Here is a 24,894-nt window from a genome sequence, read left to right as displayed (position 1 = left end):
GCCCAGGGCGGGGCTGTTCGAGGGGGCGGAGCTGCCCAGGGGGCGGAGCTGCCCGGGGGCGGGGCTGCCCGGGGGGCGGGGCTGCCGCTGGCCGCGGCGCCAGACGCGGGCAGCATGTGGCCGTACGCGCTGCTCTTCCTCGCTCTCCTGCTGCTGCTGCTGCTGCTCGGGCTGTTCCTGTGGGGCGCGGGCAGCGGCCCCAGCCCCTTCGCCGCCGACACCCGCCGCCCCCCCCGCCCCGCTCGTCACCGACAAGGCTGCGCGCAGGACCGTGCTCAAGCCAGGTACGGGGCTGTGCGCGCCCCCCGCGGGACCGGGGACCGGCATCGCCCCTCGGGTGCCCTCACCCCCCCGGATGCCCTCAAGCCCCCCCCGGGGTGCCCTCACCCCCCTGGCTGCCATCGCCCCTTGGATGCCCTCAAGACCCCCGGGTGCCCGCACCCCCCCGGCCGGCATCGCCCCCGGCCAGCATCACCCCCCGGGGTGACATCACCCCCCCCAGGATGGCATTGCCCCCTGGGGTGCTGTCACCCCCCCCTTGCCCTCATATAGCATTAGTCCCGGGGTGACATGACCCCCACAGGGTGCCGCCACTCCCCCGGCTGGTGTCGCCTCCCAGGGTGCCCTCACCACCCCCGAGCCGGCATCATCCCCCAGGGTTTCATCACTCCTCAGGGTGCCATCGCTGCCCACCCGGCCAGCATCACTCCCCAGGCTGGCATTGCCCCCCAGGGTGCTACCACTGCCTCCCCCAGCCAGCATTGCCCCTCAGGGTGCCATCACGCCCCCCTGCCAGTATCACCCACTGGGGCAGCATGACCCCCCCAAAGTGACATGTACCCCCAGGTGGCATCACCCAGTGAGGTGGCATCACCCCTCCAGCACAACATCCCCCCGGCGAAGTTTTGGGGGTCACCTGCCGGGTACCACACACACCTGCAGGGGGGTGCCACATCCCACCGCTGAGGATGCTGCACACACACACACCCCCCCCCCCCAGTTTTCTCAGCAGATAAAGTCCCCGAGGGGCTCGATGCCATCGTGGTGGGCAGCGGCATCGGGGGCCTGGCAGCTGCCGCGCTGCTGGCGAAAGTGGGCAAGCGGGTGCTGGTGCTGGAGCAGCACGGCAAGCTGGGGGGCTGCTGCCACACCTTCAGCGAGAAGGGCTTCGAGTTTGACACCGGTACGTCCCCTGCGGCATTTGGGGTCCCACATTCACCCCTGGCTCAAGGTGGGGGTGGGGTGGCTCAGCTGCAGGGTGGGTGAGGGACACTCATGGGGACCCAGGCTGGGTGCCCCCAGCACCCACCCTGGGTTACACAAGTGCTTTTATCCACACGAGCGATGTGGGAGCGCGCGCCCTCCCTCATCCCAAAACCCTCCCGCTGGAGGGTGGGGTGCGGCTGGTCACACACACACCCCCCCCCCGGCTCTAACCGGCACCTGGGACCCTTCCCCACGCCCAGCTCAGCCCCCGCAGAATTCCCCCCACAGAATTCCCCATGCGGGGCCATCACCTCAGGGCACATCCCACCTGGCAAACGCCTTCCAGCAAGACAAAGTCCAGCCCCATCCAGCCCTCGAACCACACAGGATTAATTATTTACAACAATTTAGAAAGGAAAATTATCAGCATGTAACAGAATTTATAAAAGCTGCTTAAAAACATGACAGTGGGTGCTCGGTTTTCCCTTTGACCTAAAGCGGGAGCGGGTGTTTCCCAGCTTTTCCCTCTCCCTTCTGTACAGAGCCACTGGGGTGGGGCTGGAGGAATAAAAGAGTCCTGTGCCTCCCAGGAGTGTGATGAGGTAGAAAAAAATGGGAAAAAAAAACCCCAAACAAACGAAAAATATGTCTTCTAGGTATCCACTACGTGGGGCAGATGGAGGAGGGCTCCACTGTCCGCTTCCTGGTGGAGCAGCTGACGGAGGGGCAGCTGGAGTGGGCTCCGCTGCCAGCCCTCTACGACGCCGTGGTTCTGGGGGAGCCCAGCGGTGGCAGGACATACCGCATCTACGCAGGGAAGGAGGAATATTTCAAAGGCTTGAAGGAGCAGTTTCCTGGGGAGGCGGCCGCTATCGATGAGTTCCAGCGGCTGGTGAAGGTAGAGGGGGTTTTGGCTTCGCTATGGGGGTGGGATGGGGAGATTTTTTTGGCTCCGGTCCCTCTCTGCGGGGTCATGCAAAGAAGGAAAATTCCACTCCCGCCCCCCCCAACACCCAACACCCAGATATTGGGCAATTGCAGAGAATAACAGCGTTGCACAACCCACCCCCACTCGGCCCCAAAAGTTCTGGGAAACACATTAAAAAAATCTCCTTTTTCTGCCTCAACCCCCCAGCATCACACCTGGAGCTTTAACCCTGCTCCCCAAGGATGCTCGTGGCCCCACGGGATGTGCTGGGACCCCCATGGGCCCCGACAACCCCCCTGGGTGCTGTGGGATGATGCTCCGGGACCTCCCAGCCAGTAGGGTGATTGCAATCCTTATCAAAATAGTGCTGAATTAACACTAATTATGCTCTGATACCTCGACCGCAGGGGAGCTTTTTGGGGGAGCGAGCACTGTCTGTGCCCGCTGCTCCCTGGGCTGCAGCGCTTCAGAGATGCTGCTGCCTCCCCACCAGCCCAGCAGTGGATTTAAGGGGAAAAGCTGCTTCTGAGCATCTTTGGAGCCCACCCTGGGGCTGCCCGCAGCCCCCCCAGCGGCGGATGCTCAGCACCAGCCTCCTCTCCCGCAGAGCGTCAGCCGAGGCACTGTGCTGCTGGGTGCCTTGAAGATGGTTCCATGGATGCTGGCCGCGCTGCTGTGCCGCTCGGGGCTGCTGCCGTGGCTCAGCCCCTTCTGCCAGCTGGCGTCCCGCAGCGTGAGGGACGTGGTGGATGGTCTCACCGCCAACCGTGAGCTCAGGGCTGTCTTCAGCTACATCTTCCCCACCTACGGTAGGTGGCCAGGAGGCTCCAGGGCACCATGGGGGTGAATTTAAACCCTTTAGAAAAAAGAAATATGCAAGAAACCCCTTTTTTCTTTGCTTTTGTAAGGGTGATGGCTGTTGCCGTGTGTGGGTGAGGGGTGCTGAGTGCATGGATGCTCTGCCACCATCCTTGTCCCCAAGCCAGCAGCTGGTTGTCCCCACGTTCCCGTTGCTCACCTTCATCTCTTTCCCTCTGCATCCTTTGGTTTCACGGCGTGGCTGCGTCACTCCTCTTACGCAAGGGAACATCCACCCACTCTTAACCTCATGCTGACACCCACCACCCTGGCCTCGCCACAACCCTTTCACCCTTCCCCTTCCCCTCCTCCCACCTTCCCCGGGGGTTTGCCCGTGGCCCTCAGTGACTCGGCCAGTTCGGTGGGTGCAGCCTGAGTTGCAAAAGAGCCACGAGGCCACCCACCCCCCTTGCTCCTCCAGGTACCCATGAACCATCGTTTCTCACCCGGATCCGTCCTTCCTCACGTCCATCACATCCAGCCGAGGATGGGGCGTTCCTCATCCTAAGAAACATTAGGATAAGCCACAAAACCACGATTTGGCACAAACTTGTCTCGCGCTGCCCCTTTTTGCAGGTGTGCTCCCCTCCAAGGCCAGCTTCTCCATGCACAGCATCCTGGTGAACCACTTCCTCAATGGCGCGTGGTACCCCAAAGGGGGGGCCGGGGAAATCGCCTTCCACACCATTGCCGTTATCCGGAAAGCTGGAGGCAACGTGCTGGGAAAGGCGCCGGTGCAGAGGATCCTGCTGGACTCCCAGGGCAAAGCCTGCGGTGAGTGCCGGCACGGGACGCGGCACACGTGGCTGCTCCCTGCCGTGGCGCTGCGTTCAACCAGAGCCATCCCTCCCCTCCTCGCCCTTCCCATCCAGGCGTCAGCGTCAAGAAGGGCCAAGATCTGGTGAACATCTTCGCTCCCGTTATCATCTCGGATGCCGGGATCTTCAACACCTACGAACGGCTCCTGCCAGCAGAGGCGCAGGCTTTGCCTGGTAAAACCACAGTGCTGGGTTTCATTGGGGTTACAGCCTTAATCCCCCTCCGAGCCACCTCCGAAAGCAGCTTTATAATTATTTCTTATCGGTTTTATGTCGCAGCATTCGAAATGCCATCCCTGGCCATACGTTTCCTTGCAGGGCTTTTAATCAAGCCTAAATTAATTTACCAAAACTGGCCAGAGTTAGGAAAGCCTGGGCTTGCTGCTTGGTTTCCCTAAAACCCACAGTGTAGTGCCCCCAAACCTGTCAAAGTTGGTGAAATATCCGCTTAAAGTTGGGTTTGGCGCTGCCACAAAATCTTCCTGCTGCTTTGGAAGGGGCACGGGTGGGGGGGAGGGGGGCCCGGGTGGGGGGGAGGGGGGCACGGGTGGGAGGGAGCTTTCCAGGCAACAACATGGTCCTGGTCTAACTTCAGTGTCTGCAGAGTAGAGATTTAAATCCAAGAAAGTCACTAAACCCAGGAAAAGCTCGAGCCAAAGCACTGAAGCGTTCCCTGCCTGCCTTAGAGCTGCCGTCCCACCCCTTGAGCACACACAAGGTCTTTCCAGATCAATCGGTTTTATAAGTCAACATGGGAGCAACGCAGATACAAGTGAGGCTGCTCCTAGGAGGAACCGCTTCTCTGTAGCTGAGGCTCCCAGAAAATACTGATTTTACCCTTCTTCCCTCCATATCGCAGAGATCCAGTCCCAGCTTCGTATGGTGACACACGGCGAAGGGGGCTTCACCGTCTTCGTGGGTCTTAACGGCTCGAGGGATGAGCTGGGGCTGGAGCCCACCAACTACTACATGTACCCAGGAAACGACCTGGATGAAATGTAGGTTTGGCTTCGCCTTAGACACGCTTTATTAAGCGTAAGGACATGAAATTCCTGGGTGGTGACTCGAAAAGCGCTCTTGGCAGATCCGGGCTGCGTGGGGATTTGGCCCTAAGGAGCATTCGGGGGCAAGTTTGCACTGAAACCCACCTCAGACCCTCGCATCTCTCCACAGAATGAATCGCTACTTGGCTTCTTCCAGAGAAGAAGCTGCCAAGAACATCCCTCTCCTGTTCGTCACCTGCCCATCAGCCAAGGACCCCACCTGGGAGATGAGGCACCCAGGTAAAGGCTGGAGCCCAGCCGCAAACACGAGTGGCTCCAAAGCTCTTCTTGCTGGGGTTCGGTGACTGCGAGCGAGGGGTTTCTCCTAAAACAGCTGCGGCTAAAGCTGCTGGGCGGGTTGCTCGTGGAAAGTGGTCGTCAGGCTGATGGGCCGAAGGATTTCGGATCACAAGGACCTGGGGATGTGCCAGGTGTTTGCCTGGGGAGGGCTGGGTTTGTGGCAGCGACGCGGTGGCATAAGGGCTGGCAGAGGGACAGCGGCCCCAGCCCTGTCCTGCTGCAGGTAAATCCACGCTGGCCATTGTGACCTTCGCCAAATACGAGTGGTTCGAGGAGTGGAAGGACAAGCAGGTCAATAAGCGGGGCGATGATTACGAGGATCTGAAGAAGACCTTTGTGGATGCCATCATGCAGACTGTCTTCAAGCTCTACCCTCGCGTCGAGGACAGGGTGAGGAGTCCCGGGGTTCACGGTTCCTCCAGCTCCTCTCTGGGGTTGTCTCCACCCAGCCCCATCCTGCAGTTGTCGGAGCTGGGTCTGGACATCAGGTCCAGCTGGGCAGCATGGCGCCAGCCCATCCCCGCTGCCTCCTGACCACGCATGGTCCCCGGTGGGGATGATGGTCCCCTAGACCACCCTGGGGCCAAACCTGGCCAGAACCACCACGCAAGGGGCTGCAAGGAAACCCCTCCCAGCCCCTACCCCACAAAAAGCTTTCTGGAGCACGAGATGCCCCGCACCGTCATGCTGAGCCCCTCCAGACCGCGTTGTCCCCTGCAGATCGAGTACATCGCCGGTGGGACGCCCCTCACCAACCAGCACTACATCGCCAGCCCCAAGGGGGAATTCTACGGCTCTGAACACAGCATCGCCCGCCTGCAGGCTGAGGCCATCGCCGCCATCAGGGCGCAGACGGCCGTCCCCAACCTCTACCTGACAGGTACCACGGCCACCAGGCCAGACACCACGTCCTCACACCAGGCCACCACTGGGGCAGCAGGATATGGGGGGAGGAAACCTTCAGTCCTGCAATGAAATAAGGGGACAAACCGCTGCTGTGCCATGGGGTGACGCGAGGGCCACTGGAGCACGTCCAAGTGGACTTGCACGGTTCCAGCGGGAGGAGGAAAGGGCTGTGCCTCCTCCAGCCGCCGGCCACCGTCTCTCCAGCCAACGCTGATTATTTAGCTGGGTATTTAGAGCAGGGTGAGGCCTTTTCCCTGCTGGGGAGAAGGAAGGTGTCAAATAGGGAGGGGTCTGTGCGTTCAAACCAAGCCCCAGGGGTGGCGTGGGGGCAGCTGGAAGGTGGATGGTGGCTGGGGACGAGGGTGCCCAAAACAGCACTGATGGTCACTTGGGGATGGAGAGCATCAGCTGCTCGCGGGAGACCACGGCCATCACTGCCTCCTGCTGTCTTCTCCAGGGCAGGATTTGTGCCTGGGCGGCTTCGTGGGAGCCCTGCAAGGAGCCCTCATCTGTGCCAGCGCCATCCTCAAGCGCAACCTGTACGTTGACCTGGCACGCCTGAAAAAGCGCACGCAGGCCACCAACAGCAAGAAGGAGGACTAATGCCTGTTCGTCCCACCGGCCAGGACCTCTGTTTCCCCCCCCAAGCACCTTATTTTCAGCTGTTGATCACCCACAGCACATCCTTCTCTAACACAAAGCCAAAGGATTCCAGCCCAGGAAGATGCTGTTCCCGTTTCCAGCCAGCTTGCCTCGCACTCGCCCACCTGGAGTTCACCTCCCCCCCCCCCCTGCATCCACCACCAGCGAGTAAAAGCCAGCCCTGACCACCCGCCGGGGGGCAAACCCCCTTCTCCCAGCATAGGGGGGAGGGTCTCCCAGAGCTGCCATGTGCAGCAGTGGCCAGGAGGGAAGGCAAGGCAACCCAAAAAGACGGGCTGCACCAGAAGGCAAGACCCACCAGCTTCCACCAGCAACACCCACGGCTGCTTCAGCCCCACCAGTGTCTGAGAGCCGCATGAACCACTGGAAGAGCATCAGCCTCCAGTGGCAACCCCAGACCCATCAGGAGCGAGCCCCCACCGGGGATGCTTTCCCCCTTCCAGGTGGCAGCTTTCACGCCAAGTCGGGCTGATAAAGCTTCACGGGGCTGACAAGCGCCCCAGGACTGCTGAAGCTCCTGCGGGACGTGGCAGCACCAGGGTGGCAGAGGCAGCAGCACCACCCCGTGACGTTGCTGCGCCCCGGCTTGCCCAGGCAGCACCGGGCGGGTTCGGCAAAGCCCTGCCAGCCGCTGGACGGGCACTGGCTGCATTTCAGCGAGGGGAGATCAGGCCAGCCTAAGCCCCATCGCTGTTTTAACGAAGGCGCCTGGCGGAGGCTCACAGACACGGTCCTTTGGGAAGGAGCCGGCTCCTGCCTCCACCGGGCAGTGGAGCAAGCAGGTCCTTCTGACGTGCCAAGGCCAGGCACGAAGGGATTTAAGCCCTTTAATTTTAAAGCTCTTTAACAGAGCACTCGCTTGCCCTGTGGCGCTTTCCGCGTCATGCCTTGCTGCAGCACAGCAGCAGGATGGCGATGCAGCCCCCAGCCCCGCGGCACCAATGGCGTTTCGGTGCTGCTCTACCCCCAGCATCGCCCAGAGGCGGGCGATGCTGCAAACACCCGCTCCTTCTGCAATCAAAACAAGTCTGCTGGGAAAAGCTTGGGAACACGATCAAAGTCCTCTCCAAAGGGGAAAGGAAGCACGTGAGATCAGAAATAAATAAAATAATAATAACCATCTTGTGATTTGCACCTTGTGATGTGGGATCAGCAGGGCGGGGGTTCGGGTGGCTCCCGCGGGCAGATTTTCGACACCAGGTTGGCAAGCTGAGGAAGGGAAGGAGTGCAGGGAAGTAGCTGAGACCCGTCCTTGTGAGCATGTTGCTGGGGACGTATCCTGCACCAGCACAAGACTGTTTTGGGGAGGAATAACCACAGAAATGCCACAAAGGGGTAACCCAATGAATAAAACCGGCTGGCAAGTGGCTCCTGCTCCCCGGGAGCAGGCAGGGGAGGCACAAGCAGCACTGCCCGGGAAGCCCGGCTGGGAGCTCGCGGGGAGGCTGGATGGGGCTGTTCTCCCCGCGGTCAGCGATGGGGAGCAGGGATTGCCGGGCTTTTGGGGAAACAAAGGCAGGCTGAGAAAGGCAGGGAGGGACTGCCTGGCTGCTTGGTGTCGCCTGCCAAGCAGGCATTTCCACCCCCCATCCCTCTCCAACGCCACCACCATCCCCTCGGAGAAAGCAATCCTTTCCCCCCCTCCTCACACAATCCTTTCCCCCCCTCCTCACACAGCACCGTAAGCCCTGGGCTGGATGGTGCCAGCCCTGCCCTCTGGCAGCCAGCGGTGCCCACCAAAGCCAGGGACGAGCCCTGTCCCTGTCCCACCCCACGGCTCATGGCCGGGTGCCATCTCGCTCCCTCGGCAGATAACAGGGCACCGCTCCTGCCTTGCCCTTGACAATTGGCCACGTTGGTGCTGAGTCAGCCGGCAGAGCAGGATATGCTCTCCTGGACTTCCTGAAGGAGCATCAGGGCTCACTACTAGACAAGCCAGAGCTCCCTGCCTGCACGGTGCGGGGTTTGGAGACCACTTACCCCTCCGAGGGGACATCCCAGTATGTCCCACCCAAGGCAAAGCCGGGCTCTCATCATCGTCAACAGCAATTTCTGCAGCAGTGACCATGATGTGGTGCTTGGGACCCGGAAAGGAGCCAAGAGAGAAGCGGAGAAGCTTTCTAGGATACTCTCACGGCTCAACTACAAGGTGAAACTGGTGCACAACAAGACAGCCAAGGAGATAAACGACCTTTACCAGCAAGGTATGCGTCCCCCTGCCAGACCCTAACCCCCTCCAAGCCCAGCTATCTCCCATTCCCTACCTCCTGGTCCAAGTATCCTCCAGGACACGCTGAGCTGAGGCACAAAGGCATCAGCGTGGCCGTGTCGTTGCAGAGCGCTGCTGCGAACATGGAGAGTACTTTGTGAGCATCATCTCCAGCCACGGAGAGGAGGGGGTCATATTCGGCTGTGACATGGAACCAGTTAAGCTGACCCAGGTTTTCCAGACTTTATCCTCAGAGAGGTGCCCGGTGCTCACCAAAATACCCAAAATCTTCTTTATCCAGGTAACACAGCCCCTGGATGATAACTTGATCCCCTTTTTGCTAAGTTCATGCAGAATTAGACTGGCACAAGCACGAGGCTTAAGGCTGCTGCCAGGATAAATCTGTTCCCAATCGATTTCGGTACATCCATGTGGGAGCTTGGTCCTTTCTTGGCTGCTCAGCTTCCCACCAGAACCCTCCAACCTTCTTTTGTCCTGCTTTCACTGGTTTGGAAGCCTTGTGGCTCACTGTGAACAGTCCTCTCCCAGCCTGCCACCACCCATCCACATGTCCCTTCTTCAGGAACCAGCCTCGGTTTTTTCCCAGTGTCTCTGGACAGGAGTGTTTCCCCCAGTGGTTTGCACCCTCTGGACTACACGGGCTGAAACCAAGTTGTTTGCCATGATAGTGACATTGCTGGGATCAAATATTCCTCCTGCACACCACCAGGATATAGATGACTTGTGAAAAGCTGCCCTCAGGTCCCATCACCGTGAACATCGGGGCACAGCAAACCCCTGGGGTAGGGCTGGGTGGGAGAAGCCCAGATGGCAACTGGTGATGTAGTAGGGAAAAGAAATAAAGCCCAGGGCTGGTTCCCAAGCAGCGAAGCAGAGGGGACGCGAGCATGCCCTTGCTGGCCAGGAGCCCTGGAAGTACGCGTGAACTGCTCCGACAGGGAGGATTAGATCACTGAACAAACAAATAATTCAGGAACTGGACGGACACCAGCAGAGAGCGTGCGCTCGGCAAACGTTATGCAAGTATACAGATAGCTTTTCACCTGAAAGCAAGTCTAAATCGATTGTGGCATTTGTTTCCTGCTGGTAAAGGGCTTGGCTGCTCTTCAGGAAGCAGTGACAGCCGGGGACACCCCCAGGACAAGCCAGAAATCCCAGAGACTGGTCTGGACACCTCGACTGGTGGACAAAGCTTGCGCTCGAGCTGGTGGGTGCTCTCCTTGTAGAGCAAACACCGCAGGGCTGAGGGTGCCCAAGCCCAGGCTGGGAGAGAAGGGCTGCTTCCCCTGGGTATCACCACGGCTCAGGTCCCCGCGGCGCCCGGTGGCCTCTGCCTGCCCCTCCGGGCTGTTCCGAGCCGGGGTGTCGCAGCCCCTCTGCTCGCATCCCTGCAGGCCACATCCTGAGCAAGGATTCACCGCTGGCATTTGGCGGGGAATTTCCACAGGGAGAGGGGACGGCAGGCTCCCCTCTCCCCTGATGCTGGGACGTGTCCGTTGCTGCCTTTGGTCTGGTCCCAGCCAACGTGTCACAGCAGAGGTGGCTCCAGGCAGGGGTGAAACGTGCCCCCAGAGCAGCCTCAGCAGTGCCAGTGCCTCTCCAGCACCTCCCCAGCACGAGCCCCACGCTCCATCTGGGCAAGACCGAGCAAACCATCACGCAGAGCACGGGACCGTGCACGACCTGCGCTGCCCATGGGCCGCGCTCCCAGTGGCGTCTCTGCCGGCACTTTCCCAGTGGACTTGGGTTTCCAGGCGTATTTCTGGGTTCCATGTGCAGCATCGCATTTACCGCGGAGGGGAGGGGAAAACGCAAAGAGAAGGGGAACCAGCCTCGTAAGAAATCGGCAGGGAAGAGGGGAGGGAGCCCCATCTCCAGGCCTGTCGCAAGAGAGGCTCGGCAATGCTGAGCGGCGCCGGATGAGAAGGGAAGAGAACGGAGATGGGAGAGGAACGATGTGGGGCTGTAGGACTTGGGGAACAGGAGCTGGGAGGGGCTCTGCACCATGGGGTGGCTTGCAGGCTTGACTTGGGGGGGGGCTATAGGTCCCCAGGGAGCCCCCTAAAGAGCCCAGGAGCTTTCGGCTTGCCGGCCGGCAAAAGAGAGAGCAGAGCAGGGGGAAGCTCCCAGCAGCCGTTCTTGCCCACAGGCTTGCCGGGGAACAGAGTTTGACCGCGGGGTGGTAGTGGAGTGTGACAGCGGGAACCCTGCGCCGCAGAGCAGGCCAGATTGCTTCTCAGCCTGCGTCTCCATCCCTCCCCAAACCGCTGTGATGTTCGCGTGCAGCCCAGGTAAGGGAGAGCCCCTGACAAGCCGACGCCGGCCTGTCGCAGGGCCACGGCACAGCCAACGCCGCTCTCCTTCCTTTACACCCCGCAGGGTACGTGGCCTTCGTCAACGCCTTCGGGTCCATGTTCCTGCAGGCCCTGCTCAAGGTCCTGGAGGGAGAGGAACGTCACCTGGCCCTCAACCGCCTCATGACCCGCATCAACTGGGAGGTGGCGTTTTGCTGCCAGGCCAGGGGCACCTACCAGGGGTGCAAGGAGATGCCCTGCTTCATCACCAACCTGCTGCAGGAGGTCTTCCCCTTCTCAGCACCCATCGCAGAGGAGGCAGACGGTGTCTGAGAACTGCTGGCTCTGCAGAAAAGCCCGTGGGGCAAAGAGCTGCCAAGTCCCCTGTCATGCATGGAGAAAAAAGGACGAGTTACAAGAAAACCAACAGAAATCCCCTCTGCAAAGGGAATGGCTCAGCCTGGGATGTGCCAGAGCTCCCTGGGGGGAGGTTTTTGTCAAGCCAAGTGCCACTGGGGCAAATCCTGCTGCAGGACCTTCTGCACACGACTGTGCAGCGATACCCAGCGCCCTACAGCAGCACGCTGTGACCCCCACGGCTCCGGAGGGGACGTAAAACTGCTTCCCACCCCGATTTTCTTACACAAAAGAGCTCCCACCTTGCAAATGCAATCTCAACCATTTTGTTGGTTTTTTTTTTTTTTTTTTTTTTAATAATCTAAACAAACCTTCACAGGCCATGGACTTCTGTTTTACAGAGACAAAGCTGATGTGTTTACTTGGCTGGTGCCCTACCCATAATGAAAATATTGCTGCCCTGCTGTAAGATCACCTCATGTTCCAGCTGTTCGTTCATGAGGCTGTTTAAGCTTTAAAGAAAAAATAAATATAGGTGGTCACCAGGACTTGCAGGTTGGTGGGTTAACTGGGGACCTGGAGCAGAGGTCAGGGAGTGGATCTGGCAAGATTTGCTCCAGATAGCTCTCCAAGTTCACAAAGGATCACTGGGTCTCTGCAAGCTTCCTTCTCCGGTGAGCAAGGGGAGAGGGGAAAAGCTCCAGTCAGATGCGAGTGGGTGGGATGGATGGGCCAGGACAATTCACGGACCTGACGTATTTGCCCAGGTTCCTCATCCCCTGTTGGCATTTTGGTACCAAGAAAAAGCACAAAAGCCACATTAATATAAAAACCTGCACAGGCTCCTGTGCTGAACGCACAGACATCCCCGGGCCACGAGATGGGGGACCAGTCCTCATACAGCCACAGGAGCAGGGAGGGGCTGCAGGGGCGAAGACCCCCACCAAGGCATGCCGAGTTTCGCCCTGTGCTCATGCATTAAGCCTGTGCCACCTCTGCCCCAGGGGCCTCCCAGATAAACCCTGCCCATACAGGTATTTCTCAGCGCAGCCCTGAGCAATTCAGCTCCACTAAGCAGAGCCCAACCCAGGTGGTAGATAATTTTGGTTTCATTTGGCACTTTTTCAACTCCTGGACTTCAACTTACAGGTAGGTGCGTGGTGCAGCTACCCCGGCCCAACCCACGCTCGGCACTCACCGTGTCCTGGCACGTGTGATGGGCAGCCCGTGCCACTGCTTCTCTCTTAAGGGACCTGCAGGTTCTTCCTTCCCCACTCCATTCACTCTACCTGTAGGAATAAATTAGTTTAGAGACTTTTACGGCACTCTCAGGTCAGGGTGGATGCAGGTAAGGGGTTCAAAGAGCTCCCAGAGCACAACTCAGTAATTCTTGTTTCTCCAGACCCACAGCAGAGCAGAGCTTTGGTCTCCTCATAGGAATACTTGGATGAGCACTCCATCTGACAACCCCATGTGCAGGCGGATGGAGGGTTTTCATTTTAATCCGCCATTTCCACCCCTTTTTTCCTCCCCTAAGTTCTCAGCAACCCTGTCAACAGGAAAACAAGTGCTCGTCCCTTTTTCCTAGCCCATCCCCTGCACTGACTGCCAGGCAGCTGGTGGCCGGCCAAGCTGGAGGAGAGTGCAGGACGGTGGATTTTCTCCTTTTAGGGAAGAAGTGGGGGAAAGGAGAAAGTTTCTTCCATTTACTACAGGAAGCAGCAGTAAACGCTACCCAGAAGTGCCCTTGGTAGATCTGCCGCTGACCATGGCACCTTGCCTTCCCCTTGCCACGGCCGATCGGGGAGCAGCATCCCTGGGGGAGCAGGAGCAGAACTCCAGGCGCTTTTTCCAGTCTCTGCTGCTCAGAGGAGCCAGGCAGTGCTGGGATCAGGGCTGCATCCTCCTCATCCTCCTCTGAGCCTCCCTGCAGGGGGAGACCCGCAGCCGAGCCCTTAGAAAGGCAGTTCAAATTCCATTTTAAGGTCAGGTCCTCGCTACCAGGTGTAGGAGGGACTGTCTGGGGTTGGGAGGCAGACTGGAAACTTTTCAGACTCGCTCTCAGCTGAAACCTGTCTTGGCTCCTTCCGGCTGCAAGGTTAGTTGGTCACTCGAGGGCTGAGTTTGCATGTGCAAATCAAGCATGAAAAGCTTGGAACACAAACCATTCATTTCAAAGAGCATTACTTTTGTTATAGCCACTTTTTTTCCTTTCTGCACAAAGAGGAACTACCCTGCACCATTGTTGCCAGGTTTCAAAGGAGACCATGCAAAGAACCCACCAAAAAAAAAAAACCCAACCCCAAGAGAGGTGAAAACCCAATGCTTTTTTTTAAATTAATTTATTGATTTCACCACACAGGAAAAAAATAGTACAAAGAAATATAAAAATTCTGATCCTTCAAAGCAAGTTGCATTTCACTGCAGCAGAAAACAAATCATTTGCTGATTCAAACTGGTGAGGCAGCTGGCCTAAAAGTAGTAACATCTGGCAAAAAATTGACATACCGACAGATACCGTCTGTTCAAAAAACACAGTGTGTCCAAAGGGAAAAGGTTACGTGCACCTTTGACCCGTTTGAAACACACTGCATAAATTTAAATACCATAAAAGTCAACAAACCGGGAATCATTCCCAGAGGTTTCACGCAGCTCAGACAATTACAGCAACTGCTGCCAGAAACACACTGCCCTTGGTAACTGCAGGGGCGGGGAGATTTAAGGAGGGGTCCCCCCAGTTTAGCCTGCTGCGAGCTCTGCGTGTCCCCCAACCCTGCACTTCCCGGGCACGGGGCATTTCTGTTGTGCTGGAGCCACGCTGGGCACCGAGCGAACCAACAGCGACGTGACGCATGTCCTCATTAACCTGAGGAATGAGCTCGTGCTCAGTCCCATCCGACCATCGAGATGTTTGAGGTACTATGGTCCTGCTCTCCACAGACCTCACTCGCTTTGGCTTGCTGTTAATGGCGAACTGCTGGTAACGGGGGTGGGATTCCCAACACAAATTGGAACAACAGAGGACCGAAAGGCATTTGAAAAAGCTCATGGGACAGAAAAGCAAGCAGATGGTGAAAAAAAACCCTTTGTAGATTATTTTTCAATTAAAAAAAATAGGACAAAGCCAGAAAACAGCGCACACAGTCTTAAAAATCCAGGAATGCGCAGCTCAGAAGCACATGGTACCTCACATGTTGGAATACGAGGGTTTTTTCCCCGCTGTCATTAAACAAAAGCCACCATCTCCCACCCCGCATCCTGTCCATAAATCAGCCACACAACAGTGAGCCTTAGACTTATCCTACGGGATCTCTGGAACAGTGGAGTCTTGTTGCAGGAGTTCCCACCCTTTTCAGAAGGCACATTTCCCCCAAGGGTTACGTTCCCAGACTTGTTTTCCTTTCTCTTCCCTCCACCTCACACTCTCGTTCTCCAGAATAGCTTCTGCAAGTACTTTCAGCATCAGAAAAGTTCACTACGGAAACCTGGAAAGCTATTTAAAGCAAAAGAGGGACTTTCTCCTGCTCTTTGTGCTTGCTAACAGGCAGAAAAAAAGAAGAAAGAAAAAAAAAAAAGAAAAAAAAAAGATTTTTCTTTTAGGAGAGGGTCAAGCCCCTTCTCACCTCTTAAACCCCACCAATACAGCTACAGCTTTCACGTCCAGACAAGGAAGCGTCTTTGCCCTTGTCAAATGTGACTATCTTTAGCAACCACAGGGCAGACTACCAATTGTTCACAACCTCAGGAAGGCCGGAAAAAGACTGGCCTCATCCCACGAGTTGCTTTTGTGGCCAGCTGGAGGGAAGTTAACCCGGCCAGGATTCTTCCTGTGCAGCCAGTCAGCAAGTGCACGGAGAGGGTGACTCACGTACGGCTGGCAGGAGCTTTGGGCGTAGACGGGTACCCACGTGAAGAGCTCTAGATGCCTCATACCAATATTTTTCTGCCCATACTGGAAAAAACAAAAGCACATCGGGCAGGCACTTCATGTCCTCTCCAGAAATGTCCTGTCTCAAACAAACATCTTCGGAGTAGAACTACAAAAATAAAAAACTCACAATCGACACATTTTGCAGCCTTAAGCATAACCAGCGCGTGCCCCAGGCCATAGCTTAAGCGCTCAGCGACAAGCAGCTGGTTACACCATTCAGCTACACAAAACTTCTCAAAGCTGGGGCAGGCAGAGCTGCAGAAGAGCAGGAAAGGCCACGCTGGCAGTACAATAAGCCCTTCCACACATCAGTCACCTGCTCAGGAGGTGACCTCAGGGAGCAGACAACCCATGGTGACTCACAGGCAGAAAGGATGGTGCCTGCACCGCAGGCTACAACAGTTTCCCAAGGTGAGAGGCGCTCGGCAGGAGCGGCACTGCCAAGGCTTGCGCAACCCAGGGGACAAGCAGCCACGTCACCTCTCGACCAGGCAAGAAAGCAGCACTTCTCCAGCCAAAGCCAACACCAAGCGCTCTGCCACAGAGAGCTCTACGACTTACGGAGGCTTGCTGAACACTCCAGAGCCTCAATACCACGTTTTTGAGGAAGAGGTGTGAATGACTGCAAGTTTCATTCATCCCTAGCGCTTCGGGGTTACCACACATTTCACATTACCACATAACTGCATTTTACAAGGGGGAGGAAAGCAACCTTCCAAGGTGAAGTCTGCTACAACTACACCGCGGCAATTTGGCACGAAGCTTTCTAAGCCTACCCTGCCCTCCTTCACGGCAAACTGCGCTGTCACCTTTAGTGCAAACGTCTGAACTCTAGGAACCACGAGGGAAAAGACCCACGCAGAGCATGGGATGCGGGTGAGGAAGTTTAAGCTACAACCCAAGGGCTAAAGGCTGCTCCAGCATTTCCAAAGATGTGCACAAAAGAGTGAAACTAAATGTTAAACTCTAACATTCTCTTCATCACAGACAGAGGAAAAAAAATCAAATCAAATCAGAGTCCTTGGCAGATCATTTCCAAACTAGTGCAATCAGTCACGCTCCAAACTTTAGCATCCAAACACAATGGACAGAAGAGGGGAATGTCTGTGTCTCAAGCAAGACTGTGCTGGTTACAAAGGCAGCTCTATGACTCTGGAAGGGGAAGAGTCAGATGGCTCATTTTGCAGGCGGATATATATATATATTAATTTCCCCCCCTCCCCCCCCCCAAGAGGGGACGTCAGTACAGTAGGTGGCAAATTCCATTTCATTTGGACACAAAAGTTCTGTCAGGTGCTGGGTACCAGCTTTTCCTGGGTCACAGGCTAGAAGCCAGATACCCAAGCAGAAAACCAGTTCATCTTCAGGCAGTTGAGAAAGGAGAAACGCATTTTGAGGAAGTGAGAAGTTTAACATTACCAAGGTGCAGGTGCAAAACTAAAAGCGTTTCCCCTTTTTCCTGTTGTCTGAAACCTGAACACGGCACACAGCCAGAACTCAGAGTGCTACAGCAGGGGAGTCGGGGGGCGTCCCAGTGTTCCTGCATTTTCATCGCTGGCTGTCATTATTCCGCTGAACATCCGAGGAAGAATCTATATCTGGAAAGGCAAAAAGAAAGGTTTAAACAATTTGAAAGCTCAGCATTGCTCTTCTGCTCTGACAAAGCACCGGAGTTTGAACAGGCTAAGTGTCTCTGATGAGCTTTCAAATAAAATCAAGTGCTTTCTAATTGGCTGGCTGCTTTACCATGCCTTAGGGACAAGTCAGGGAATTCCTGGCAAGGGAAACAAATTCCCGAAATATTGGTGAGACTTAATAGGGAAGCTCAAGCAGGCAAATTGTCTCTGTGGCACTCAGACAGCTTCCCCAGCCAGGCATGGCTGCAATTTGGGAAGGGAGAGAACTGAGCTTGCACTCCCAACAGCACACAGTGCCTCTGCGAAGCCAAAACTGAGCCGGACGACGCTGCCTCGAGTTCTGTAGGCAAAATCCCCAATGGCGTTTGAAAATGGCCATTGTCACAGTCCCCCCAGTGCTGACAGCCTTCCGGAAAGGCTGAGTTTCAGCTCTGGGTGATGTTTTATTTTCTCCCCTCATCTCCTCCTCTTCCCATGACAGAAAATACTTACAGACACTTCTGACTTCAAAGACAACAGGTGAAAAAAGTTAAGGGGAAAAAGGAAGGGACTTCTCCCCAAATCCTACCCTTCTCCTGCTAAAAACTTCTCTGAAAAAGTCGTTTGAGTCAGTGGCAAACTATTCTTCAGCACACCTGAACTCAAGACTCTCAAACTTCTGCCCTGTGTTGGCTCCACCATAATTTCTTAGTATTATTGCTCCCATTTTCTGGCAAAACCCTGTTCCTAGACCAAGAGCAGGGGTTTTGCTAAAAAACTAACAAACAAACAAAAAATCTGGTTTCCAACACCAACCAAGTCAAGGTTTTCTGACCTTTTCTCATGCGAAAGACCAATATATTGCATTATATGGTACACACAAGGCACTGCAGCCCCTTCTCCCAGCCTGCCGAACTCCTGGGGTGAGGCAGCACCCATTTTGGGGAGATCTTACCTTTTGATCCAGTCTCTGATAATCGCCAGATTTGGGCCGTCGACCACTTTTCGATCTTTTTCCTTCCAGAGCAAAAGCGATGATCTTTGGAGAGAGAAGCAGGGACAAGGTGAGCAGGACGGCAGCTGCCAAGTCAACTTTTTCTCACTTCAAACACTGGTGCTTTCTAAGGGGCCAAAGACCAGCTTCACCTACCTCCTTCTAGTGACTGTATTTCCTCTTAAAAGGCACTTGAAACAAATGTCAACACTGAAACCCAGCTAAGATCGAAAGCAGGCCATAATGAGGTCTTCCTAACATGCAGAAAGCCGTAAGAATTTGTTTTCTTTCTCCTACCTCAGAAACAGCTTTACAGGAGGAAAAAGAAACCCCAGCAAAAGACAGTTACGTCATTGGAGCTGCGTCCCCCCATGCAAGATTATTTAAGGATGAGTCTTATGCAATCTGCAACAGAAAACTCAGGGTAACTTCACACAGATTTTCTTTTTCACCTTCTCAGCTGAAAATAACCACCAGGGCTGAGGCCACCCAATTTCTGCAGAGATCCGACCCCTTTCCTAGTTACAACACCCTCTCTGCCCCTCCCAAAGCTGCTCAGACCAAGGCTCAAATAAATATTAACCAAACCCACACCATGCAGCAAGCGGGAGGTACTGGTGAGACACAAGAGTCAGCGCGAGGGGAATGGCCCCGGTCTGCAGCAGTGAGCAGAAGGGAAGATCCTAAACCGCAGGGGCAACGCCGGGAGCCAGGACGAGGAGTGCAGCCACTCACCTTACGTTTGTTGTGATACGCGACGTATAAGGCAGCAACGATAATAGCTGTGGTCACCAGGTAGGCGAAGAAGTGGCTGCTCTCCGACTGGCCCCTGGGGGAAGCAGGGACGCTCTTTTCACTCTCCGTATTAACAGAGGAGGCATCACCACCATCTTTAGCCTCATCCTCTTCCTCTCTGGGGCTTTCTTCATTGTCTGAAGCGGCATCACCATCAGCAGTGGAGGAAGTTGATTGTTGTGATTCGGTTTTATCTCCCTGTGAGTCCACTTCATTACCCTGGTTGTTGCCCTGGTTCCCGCCGTTGCCCGTCCCACTCTGGCCCTGGTTCCCGCCGTTGCCCGTCCCACTCTGGCCCTGGTTCCCGCCGTTGCCCGTCCCCACTCTGGCCCTGGTTCCCGCCGTTGCCCGTCCCACTCTGGCCCTGGTTCCCGCCGTTGCCCGTCCCACTCTGACCTGGGTTCGCGCCGTTGCCCGTCCCACTCTGGCCCTGGTTCCCGCCATTGCTCACGCCGTTGCCCGTCCCACTCTGGCCCTGGTTCCCGCCGTTGCTCGTCCCACTCTGGCCCTGGTTCCCGCCGTTGCCCGTCCCACTCTGGCCCTGGTTCCCGCCGTTGCCCGTCCCACTCTGGCCCTGGTTCCCGCCGTTGCCCGTCCCACTCTGGCCCTGGTTCCCGCCGTTGCCCGTCCCACTCTGGCCCTGGTTCCCGCCGTTGCCCGTCCCACTCTGGCCCTGGTTCCCGCCGTTGCCCGTCCCACTCTGGCCCTGGTTCCCGCCGTTGCCCACGCTGTTGCTCGTCCCACTCTGACCTGGGTTCGCGCTGTTGCCCGCCCCATTCTGGCCCTGGTTCCCGCCATTGCCCGCCCCGCTCTGGCCCGGGTTTGCACCGTTGCCCGCCCCACTCTGGCCCGGGTTCGCGCCATTGCCATCCTTCTTGTTGCCCTGGTCCTTGTCACTGCTCTCCTGCTGGTTGCCCGCGTTCTGACCATTGCTGCCCTGGTTCTGACCACTGCTGCCCTGGTTCTCAGTGCTGCCGTCCTGTTTGTTGGTCTGGTTGTTGTTGGTACTGTCCTGGTTGTTGCTCTGGTCCTTATTGTCCTGGTCCTTGTTGTCACTGCCCTGGCTATTGGTGTGGCTGTTCTCATTACCGGTGCTGCCACCACTCGGGCTGCTGGGCTGATTGTCAGTGCTGCTGCTCTCTTTGGTTTGTTTACTTGACTCGTTGCCTTCGCTGCTGCCATTCTGGTCTTCTTGCTTCTCCCCGGCACTACCAGGGTCAGGTGCATCTGTGCCCTTCTGGTCCTTATTCACCACCTCTTCATCATTCGCATTCCTCTGGCCCGTATTTGTTGCCTCTTTGTTATCTGTGTCCACGTTGGTGTCCTCCTTGCTTGGATCTGATTCAGGGTGCTCCCCTTCATTCTTTTCGGATGTAACCTGGTGCTCATCTGCTGTGACGGCCCCGCTGCTCCGTGTGTGCAGATGGAGGAATCCCACAGTGCCTGCTGAAGCTCTGTTGGACCCTCTTTGCTCTGGTTTCTGCCCCTCAGCTGTCAGCAAACACACAGAGGTCAGCCCGCCTGGCTGTCGGAAACAGCTCCCCAGCCAGCGCAGGCCCACAGCTGCCAAAAGCAGAAGGAAACGCCCCTGCAGGGGAGACGGGGAACCAAAGGGGGAACCAACCCAGCGGCAGGGAGTCCCCGAGGGACCCCCCAGCCCCTCCGCGGGACCCACACCACACGCAAGTGGGGCCCAACGGCAGAAGAGCCCCGCAAACCAAGCGCCCGTGTCAGACCCACCCCAGCCCGAGCCTGCTGCCCTGCCTTCGCTACTCCGGCACCGCCGAGCACCCAGCCCGCCGCTCCCCCTCCGCAACCCAATCTGGGCCCCCCCGCCGCGGCCCTGCCCACCGGTTCCGCCCAGCCCGCCCGCCCCGGGCACCCCACGGCCACAAGCCCCTCTTACTGCCCTCCCCCGCCCCGGGCACCCCAGGGCCGGCCCCTCACCCTCAGCCTGGGCGGCGGCGCAGAACACCAAGAGCAGCAGCAGCAGCCGCAGCAGCATGTCGGCCCACGCGTAACGGCCCTCACAGCCACCCACCGGCCCGCACACTTCCGCTTCCGGTAAGACAGGTGCTCTATTTCCGGGAAGAGATCTCGCGAGAGCTGGTAGGTGGCACGCGGGAGCGGGAACGGCCGCGCAGAGGCGGGTGCGTGTGAGACGCAGGAAGGGGCAGGGCTGAGGGGAAGGGGCAAGGCTTGAGGAGTGGGCGGGCCTTGAGGGAAGGGGCGAGGCTTGGGGCGAACGGGGGCGGGGCCTACCGAGGGGCAGGGTTTGTTGTGAGGGGGCGGGGTCTGCAGGGATTCGGGGCGGGGCCTAGGACGCCGAGCGGTTAGACGCAGCCTGGTTATGCAAATTAGGGGCGGGGCTTATCGGCGCCGGGTCCGCCCCCGGCTTGCTCCCAGCGCCCCAGTGCCCGCACCCGCGGGCGCCGCTCCCTCAGCGAGGCCGCCCCGGACCGGCGGTCCGAGCCGCGTTCGGAGGTAAAACCTGCCCGGTCTGGGGCTGCTTCCAGGCCCTGCGGAGCGAGGGTGGGCCTGGGGGGCAGCGGCCCGAAGCGGGGCGCTCCGGGGGCTGGGCCGTGCACCGCCGCGCTCGGCCCGCCTGGCCGGTGCCCCGAGCCCGCACGCAGGCCGTGGCGGGGGCAGCCGCTGAGGACTCGGGGTCGTTTCCCTTCCGTTGGCTCAGGATCGCTTCCCGAAAGTGCTGCCGAGGACAGCGGCCGCATCGGGACAGCGTGTCCAGTCCAGCAGCCCCGATAACCTTTTCTTTTTCTTTTTCTTTTTGGCCAGGCAAGACACGTCCTGTGCAGCTACAGCGCTTTCCACCAGCGGCAGAAGTTCAGCTTTTGGCTCTCTGCAGGCACCGAGCGCTATTTACTTCTTTCCTCTGTAGATAATTTATCTACTGAAGGCTGTTAGGTCTCCCTTCTCTGCATGGAATGTCCATCTTTTCCTGTAGGTTGTGTCCTTGCTCTCTTCTGGGCTTTCTTCCAGACACTCCACACCTCGAAGGATACTGCCCAAAACCGGGGGCAATCCTCCAGCTTGGTCAGCAGAACTCACACAAGGATTTCATCATGTCTTACTGGTAATCCTACCCATCTCCAGCCTCCTGCTGTGCTGCCTGGAATATAAACCAACCTGTGCTTGATGCAGATGAAATAAAAATGTGGAAAGATCCCCAGATCCATCTACCATCCTCCTACCACAGTCTGGGCACCTGCAGGGGTCTGGAGCCTGTAGGTGAGCTCCTCAATTGCTTTGGTGTCCTCAGGTCCATGAAGTGTGACCCTGCTGCAGCAAGTCAAGGCAGCTGTGGCACTGGGTGCTCTTGAGCTGTGGCTGATGTCACCTGTCACTGTCTTCCAGCCATACATCATCTGTTGTGTCCAAAAGTTGTCCCCACCCACTGTCCAAGCCCTTCCCAGAGGGTTTGCCTCCTCCTGTATTCCTTTTCCAGTAAAGATCCCAGTAAAACAAAGAGCTCCAAATGTTCTTCCAGGGTCTTTCTCGTGTTCATTACTGCTACCCAGTGACCTTGCACAGGTCTGTCTCCCTCTGTTTTGGGATGTCAACATGGGGGTACATCACTCTTCAAAAAGTTTTATCTCCAGCTTTTTCCCTGCCTGTCCTTCCCAAACCAGCTAGGCTTTTGATAGCAGCTTTCCAGACACGTGAATTATGCCATCAGGTCTCTGTAATTTGGCTTATTACTAACAATCCCAATCTGCCTTCCCCGTCATTTCACTTCTTTCCTTTTAGATCAATGGATTTGCCTTCACCTCCACCCAGGATGAACTTGCTTGGTGCTTAACTGCTCCAGACCATGCATGCTTCCCACTATTGCTTGGTGTCTCCAGAGCTGTCTCATCTGTAACGTGGCATCCTGCAGTGCGGGGTGCTGAAAGATGAGCAGTGAAGTCTCACATGTCTCCAGAAGGAATTGCAATAACATCACGAATTCGTTAACTGCTCCAGTCAGTCCATTTAACACTAAAACACAGAAAAATATCACAACATCATTCAACATGCAAACCCAATGAGTCCCGCACAGCGATAATACTTTGGGGAATAATCCTGACTCGGCCTCAGAGCATGATGGATTATGTGGTTGATTTTTCTTGGTTTTTTTTTTTTTCCCAATCCTCTATTCAATTCAATACATTCCAATAATCCTAGCAGCTCGGTTCTGCCCATGCCTGTCTTTCTAAGGAGACAGAACAGTTGGCCCAATGCTTTTGTTGAGATTTAAAACAGACAAACGAGGCTATTTCTCATGCCCAGCCAGTTCGGCTTTCACTCACACCCCTGGAAGTCAAGAGTGACTGAACGGAGGCCAAGTTCCTCTGGATTTACAACAATGCATCTGGGAACAGAATTCTGCCCGAAATACCGAGTATGAGGCTGACATCAGCTCAGTGCCTGGTGGCTCACACCAGGCTCGTTTTCCTTCAACAGTTTTCTTGGCTAAAATGTGATAAACAGGACCAGCGACCTCACCTAACCTCCGTGCAGGCTGCACCCTCTCTATGCAGCCCAAGGAACGGGAAACTGCCATCAACATGGACAACAAGGAAGTTCATTCTGGCTTCAGTGTGATTACGCGGTTGCAGACTGGTAGGAGGAAAGGAAGGACTGAGAATTATTTTCTCTGTCTGCTGCAAAGCAGGAGGAGGAAATTCTCTTTCAGTCCCACCCAGCTGCTTCCCAACATGATAGCAGCTGCTGGTCCTTTATTGCCTGAAAAACAACTCCTTTACATTCAAACTTAAGCGAGGTTTTGATTGGTTTTCTAGGCTGCTACTGTCTCTTCTCATAAATCCTTGTGGGATGTTACTTTTTGGGGATGACCCTTTCTGACAAGAGCCATGATGGACAAGAACAGGCTGGACACACAAATCTGGCCTTTAATCAACCATCAAGCGGGGTGTTTTAGCGTAGTCTCCCCAGGTCTGGTGACAACCCGGCGCTTGGAGATAATAAAGTCCTCACCTTGTCAGAAGTGTCTGCGTCCCCCATCCTGTCCCTTTCCCCTGAGGGCTAATCTGGTCAGGATAAAGGATCAAAAGGAGAAACAATTAGCAAATGGAAGAATTTAATGATGCTAATTAAAATGTATTAAGTGTAGCCACTGCCACTGCACCAGCTGCTTTGGCAGGAGCCTGGAGTCTGCGGAGCGCCAGCCTTACCCCAGCGGAGCAGGGAAACGGGACATCTGGTGTGCCCCCCCCCCGGCCCCTCGCGGAAAAGCAGGTTTGAGGAAACCTTCGTTTCATTTGCTGCTGCTCGCAGGGTTTGTGGTGGAGCCCCTAATTAGCTCCATCTCTGCAGGAGACCCCTGGGACCTCATTAGGCATTTCAATTAGTGAATAGCCAGAGCTGTGGAGGGAGAGGGGGCTGGGGGCCGTTTGATCACGATGGCTGCAATTAAGCAAGCGGACTGAGGTGACAGAAGTAACCCCGCTTCCAAAAAACAGTGGGGAAAGCACCAAGCTGGCTCCCAGATGCTACCCGCACACCAGAGCAAGCTCTCCCAGAAGTTTGCTCTTGACAAGCTCTTAACGAGATGTTCACCAGCTCCTGGCAATAAAACCCCTGTGATAGCTGCAGCGAGTTTAAGGCTGGGCTCCTCACAAAACCGGCACCCTTTACTTCAGGTTTTAAACGGCTACTTGCTGTACATCATGTTTCTGGACAGGGACAGATGCACAGCTGCATCCTCCCCGCTCCCTGCGCCGTTCCTGGTGTTGCCTACCTGCCACGACACAGCCCAGCTCCCCGGCCACCCCACGTGCAGCTCTGCAGTACTTGCTCACCTGGAATATTCCCAGCCAGGAGACATCAGGCACTTCTGGCACTTCGTTTCACTCTGGGAGTGGGCGGCAATGATGCTGAAGGGGTATTTCCTAAGAAGGCAGACACCCATTCCCAATTCCAGCTTCATCATTCACC

At 56.4% G+C, this 24,894-nt stretch overlaps 3 protein-coding genes and 1 long non-coding RNA gene across 6 annotated transcripts; 3 read left to right on the top strand and 1 right to left on the bottom strand.

The window, feature by feature from the left end:
• The first annotated feature begins 77 nt into the window (after window positions 1–77).
• RETSAT (retinol saturase) lies at window positions 78–7,842 on the top strand. The gene is given in 12 exon segments (XM_040618205.1): window positions 78–228; window positions 230–284; window positions 1,001–1,183; window positions 1,863–2,104; window positions 2,742–2,943; window positions 3,569–3,766; window positions 3,865–3,984; window positions 4,670–4,808; window positions 4,984–5,093; window positions 5,377–5,543; window positions 5,874–6,033; window positions 6,517–7,842. Coding segments are annotated over 12 exon segments (1,836 nt in total). The 5' UTR covers window positions 78–114; the 3' UTR covers window positions 6,663–7,842.
• Window positions 7,843–8,527: 685 nt separating this feature from the next.
• Window positions 8,528–11,718, top strand: LOC121099367 (caspase-3-like). The gene is made up of 4 exons (XM_040618226.1): window positions 8,528–8,926; window positions 9,060–9,232; window positions 11,102–11,243; window positions 11,332–11,718. Exons 1-4 carry the CDS (start codon window positions 8,725–8,727, stop codon window positions 11,577–11,579), a joined length of 765 nt encoding a protein of 254 aa, XP_040474160.1. The 5' UTR covers window positions 8,528–8,724; the 3' UTR covers window positions 11,580–11,718.
• Window positions 11,719–16,487: 4,769 nt separating this feature from the next.
• Window positions 16,488–21,091, bottom strand: LOC121099361 (protein rtoA-like). Of its 2 annotated transcripts, XM_040618217.1 has the most exons (5): window positions 20,887–21,090; window positions 19,769–20,430; window positions 18,880–19,714; window positions 18,106–18,189; window positions 16,488–17,132 (listed from the first exon to the last, which is right to left on the bottom strand). In XM_040618217.1, the coding sequence occupies exons 1-3, from the start codon at window positions 20,942–20,944 to the stop codon at window positions 19,154–19,156; spliced, it is 1,281 nt and encodes a 426-aa protein (XP_040474151.1). In that variant the 5' UTR covers window positions 20,945–21,090; the 3' UTR covers window positions 16,488–17,132; window positions 18,106–18,189; window positions 18,880–19,153. The 2 variants fall into 2 exon arrangements, with proteins under 2 accessions (XP_040474151.1, XP_040474150.1); XM_040618216.1 differs by having other exon boundaries at window positions 18,880–20,430; window positions 20,887–21,091.
• A 138-nt stretch (window positions 21,092–21,229) lies between these two features.
• Window positions 21,230–23,988, top strand: LOC121099373. 2 transcript variants are annotated; one of them, XR_005831455.1, is made up of 3 exons: window positions 21,301–21,423; window positions 21,733–22,185; window positions 22,705–23,988. It is a non-coding gene; the product is annotated as an uncharacterized LOC121099373 (long non-coding RNA). The 2 variants fall into 2 exon arrangements; XR_005831454.1 differs by lacking the exon at window positions 22,705–23,988 and having other exon boundaries at window positions 21,230–21,423; window positions 21,733–22,126.
• The last annotated feature ends 906 nt before the right edge of the window (window positions 23,989–24,894 follow it).

This window comes from Falco naumanni, chromosome 19 (assembly GCF_017639655.2).
Source record: "Falco naumanni isolate bFalNau1 chromosome 19, bFalNau1.pat, whole genome shotgun sequence".
In the NCBI taxonomy this organism is placed as follows: Eukaryota; Metazoa; Chordata; class Aves; order Falconiformes; family Falconidae; genus Falco; species Falco naumanni.
The sequence above is the reverse complement of the archived record's forward strand: the minus strand, read 5'-3'. Positions and strand labels throughout refer to the sequence as shown.

Bases quoted from the DNA above. Each gene is read 5' to 3' on its own strand.
- LOC121099361 (XM_040618216.1), bottom strand. From the start codon at position 20,944: ATGCTGCTGCGGCTGCTGCTGCTGCTCTTGGTGTTCTGCGCCGCCGCC. The intron at 20,431-20,886 runs GTGAGGGGCCGG...GTTTGCTGACAG, and splicing joins CGCCGCCGCCCAGGCTGAGG to CTGAGGGGCAGAAACCAGAG.
- LOC121099367 (XM_040618226.1), top strand. From the start codon at position 8,725: ATGTCCCACCCAAGGCAAAGCCGGGCTCTCATCATCGTCAACAGCAAT. The intron at 8,927-9,059 runs GTATGCGTCCCC...GTGTCGTTGCAG, and splicing joins AAACGACCTTTACCAGCAAG to AGCGCTGCTGCGAACATGGA. The intron at 9,233-11,101 runs GTAACACAGCCC...TCTTGCCCACAG, and splicing joins CCAAAATCTTCTTTATCCAG to GCTTGCCGGGGAACAGAGTT.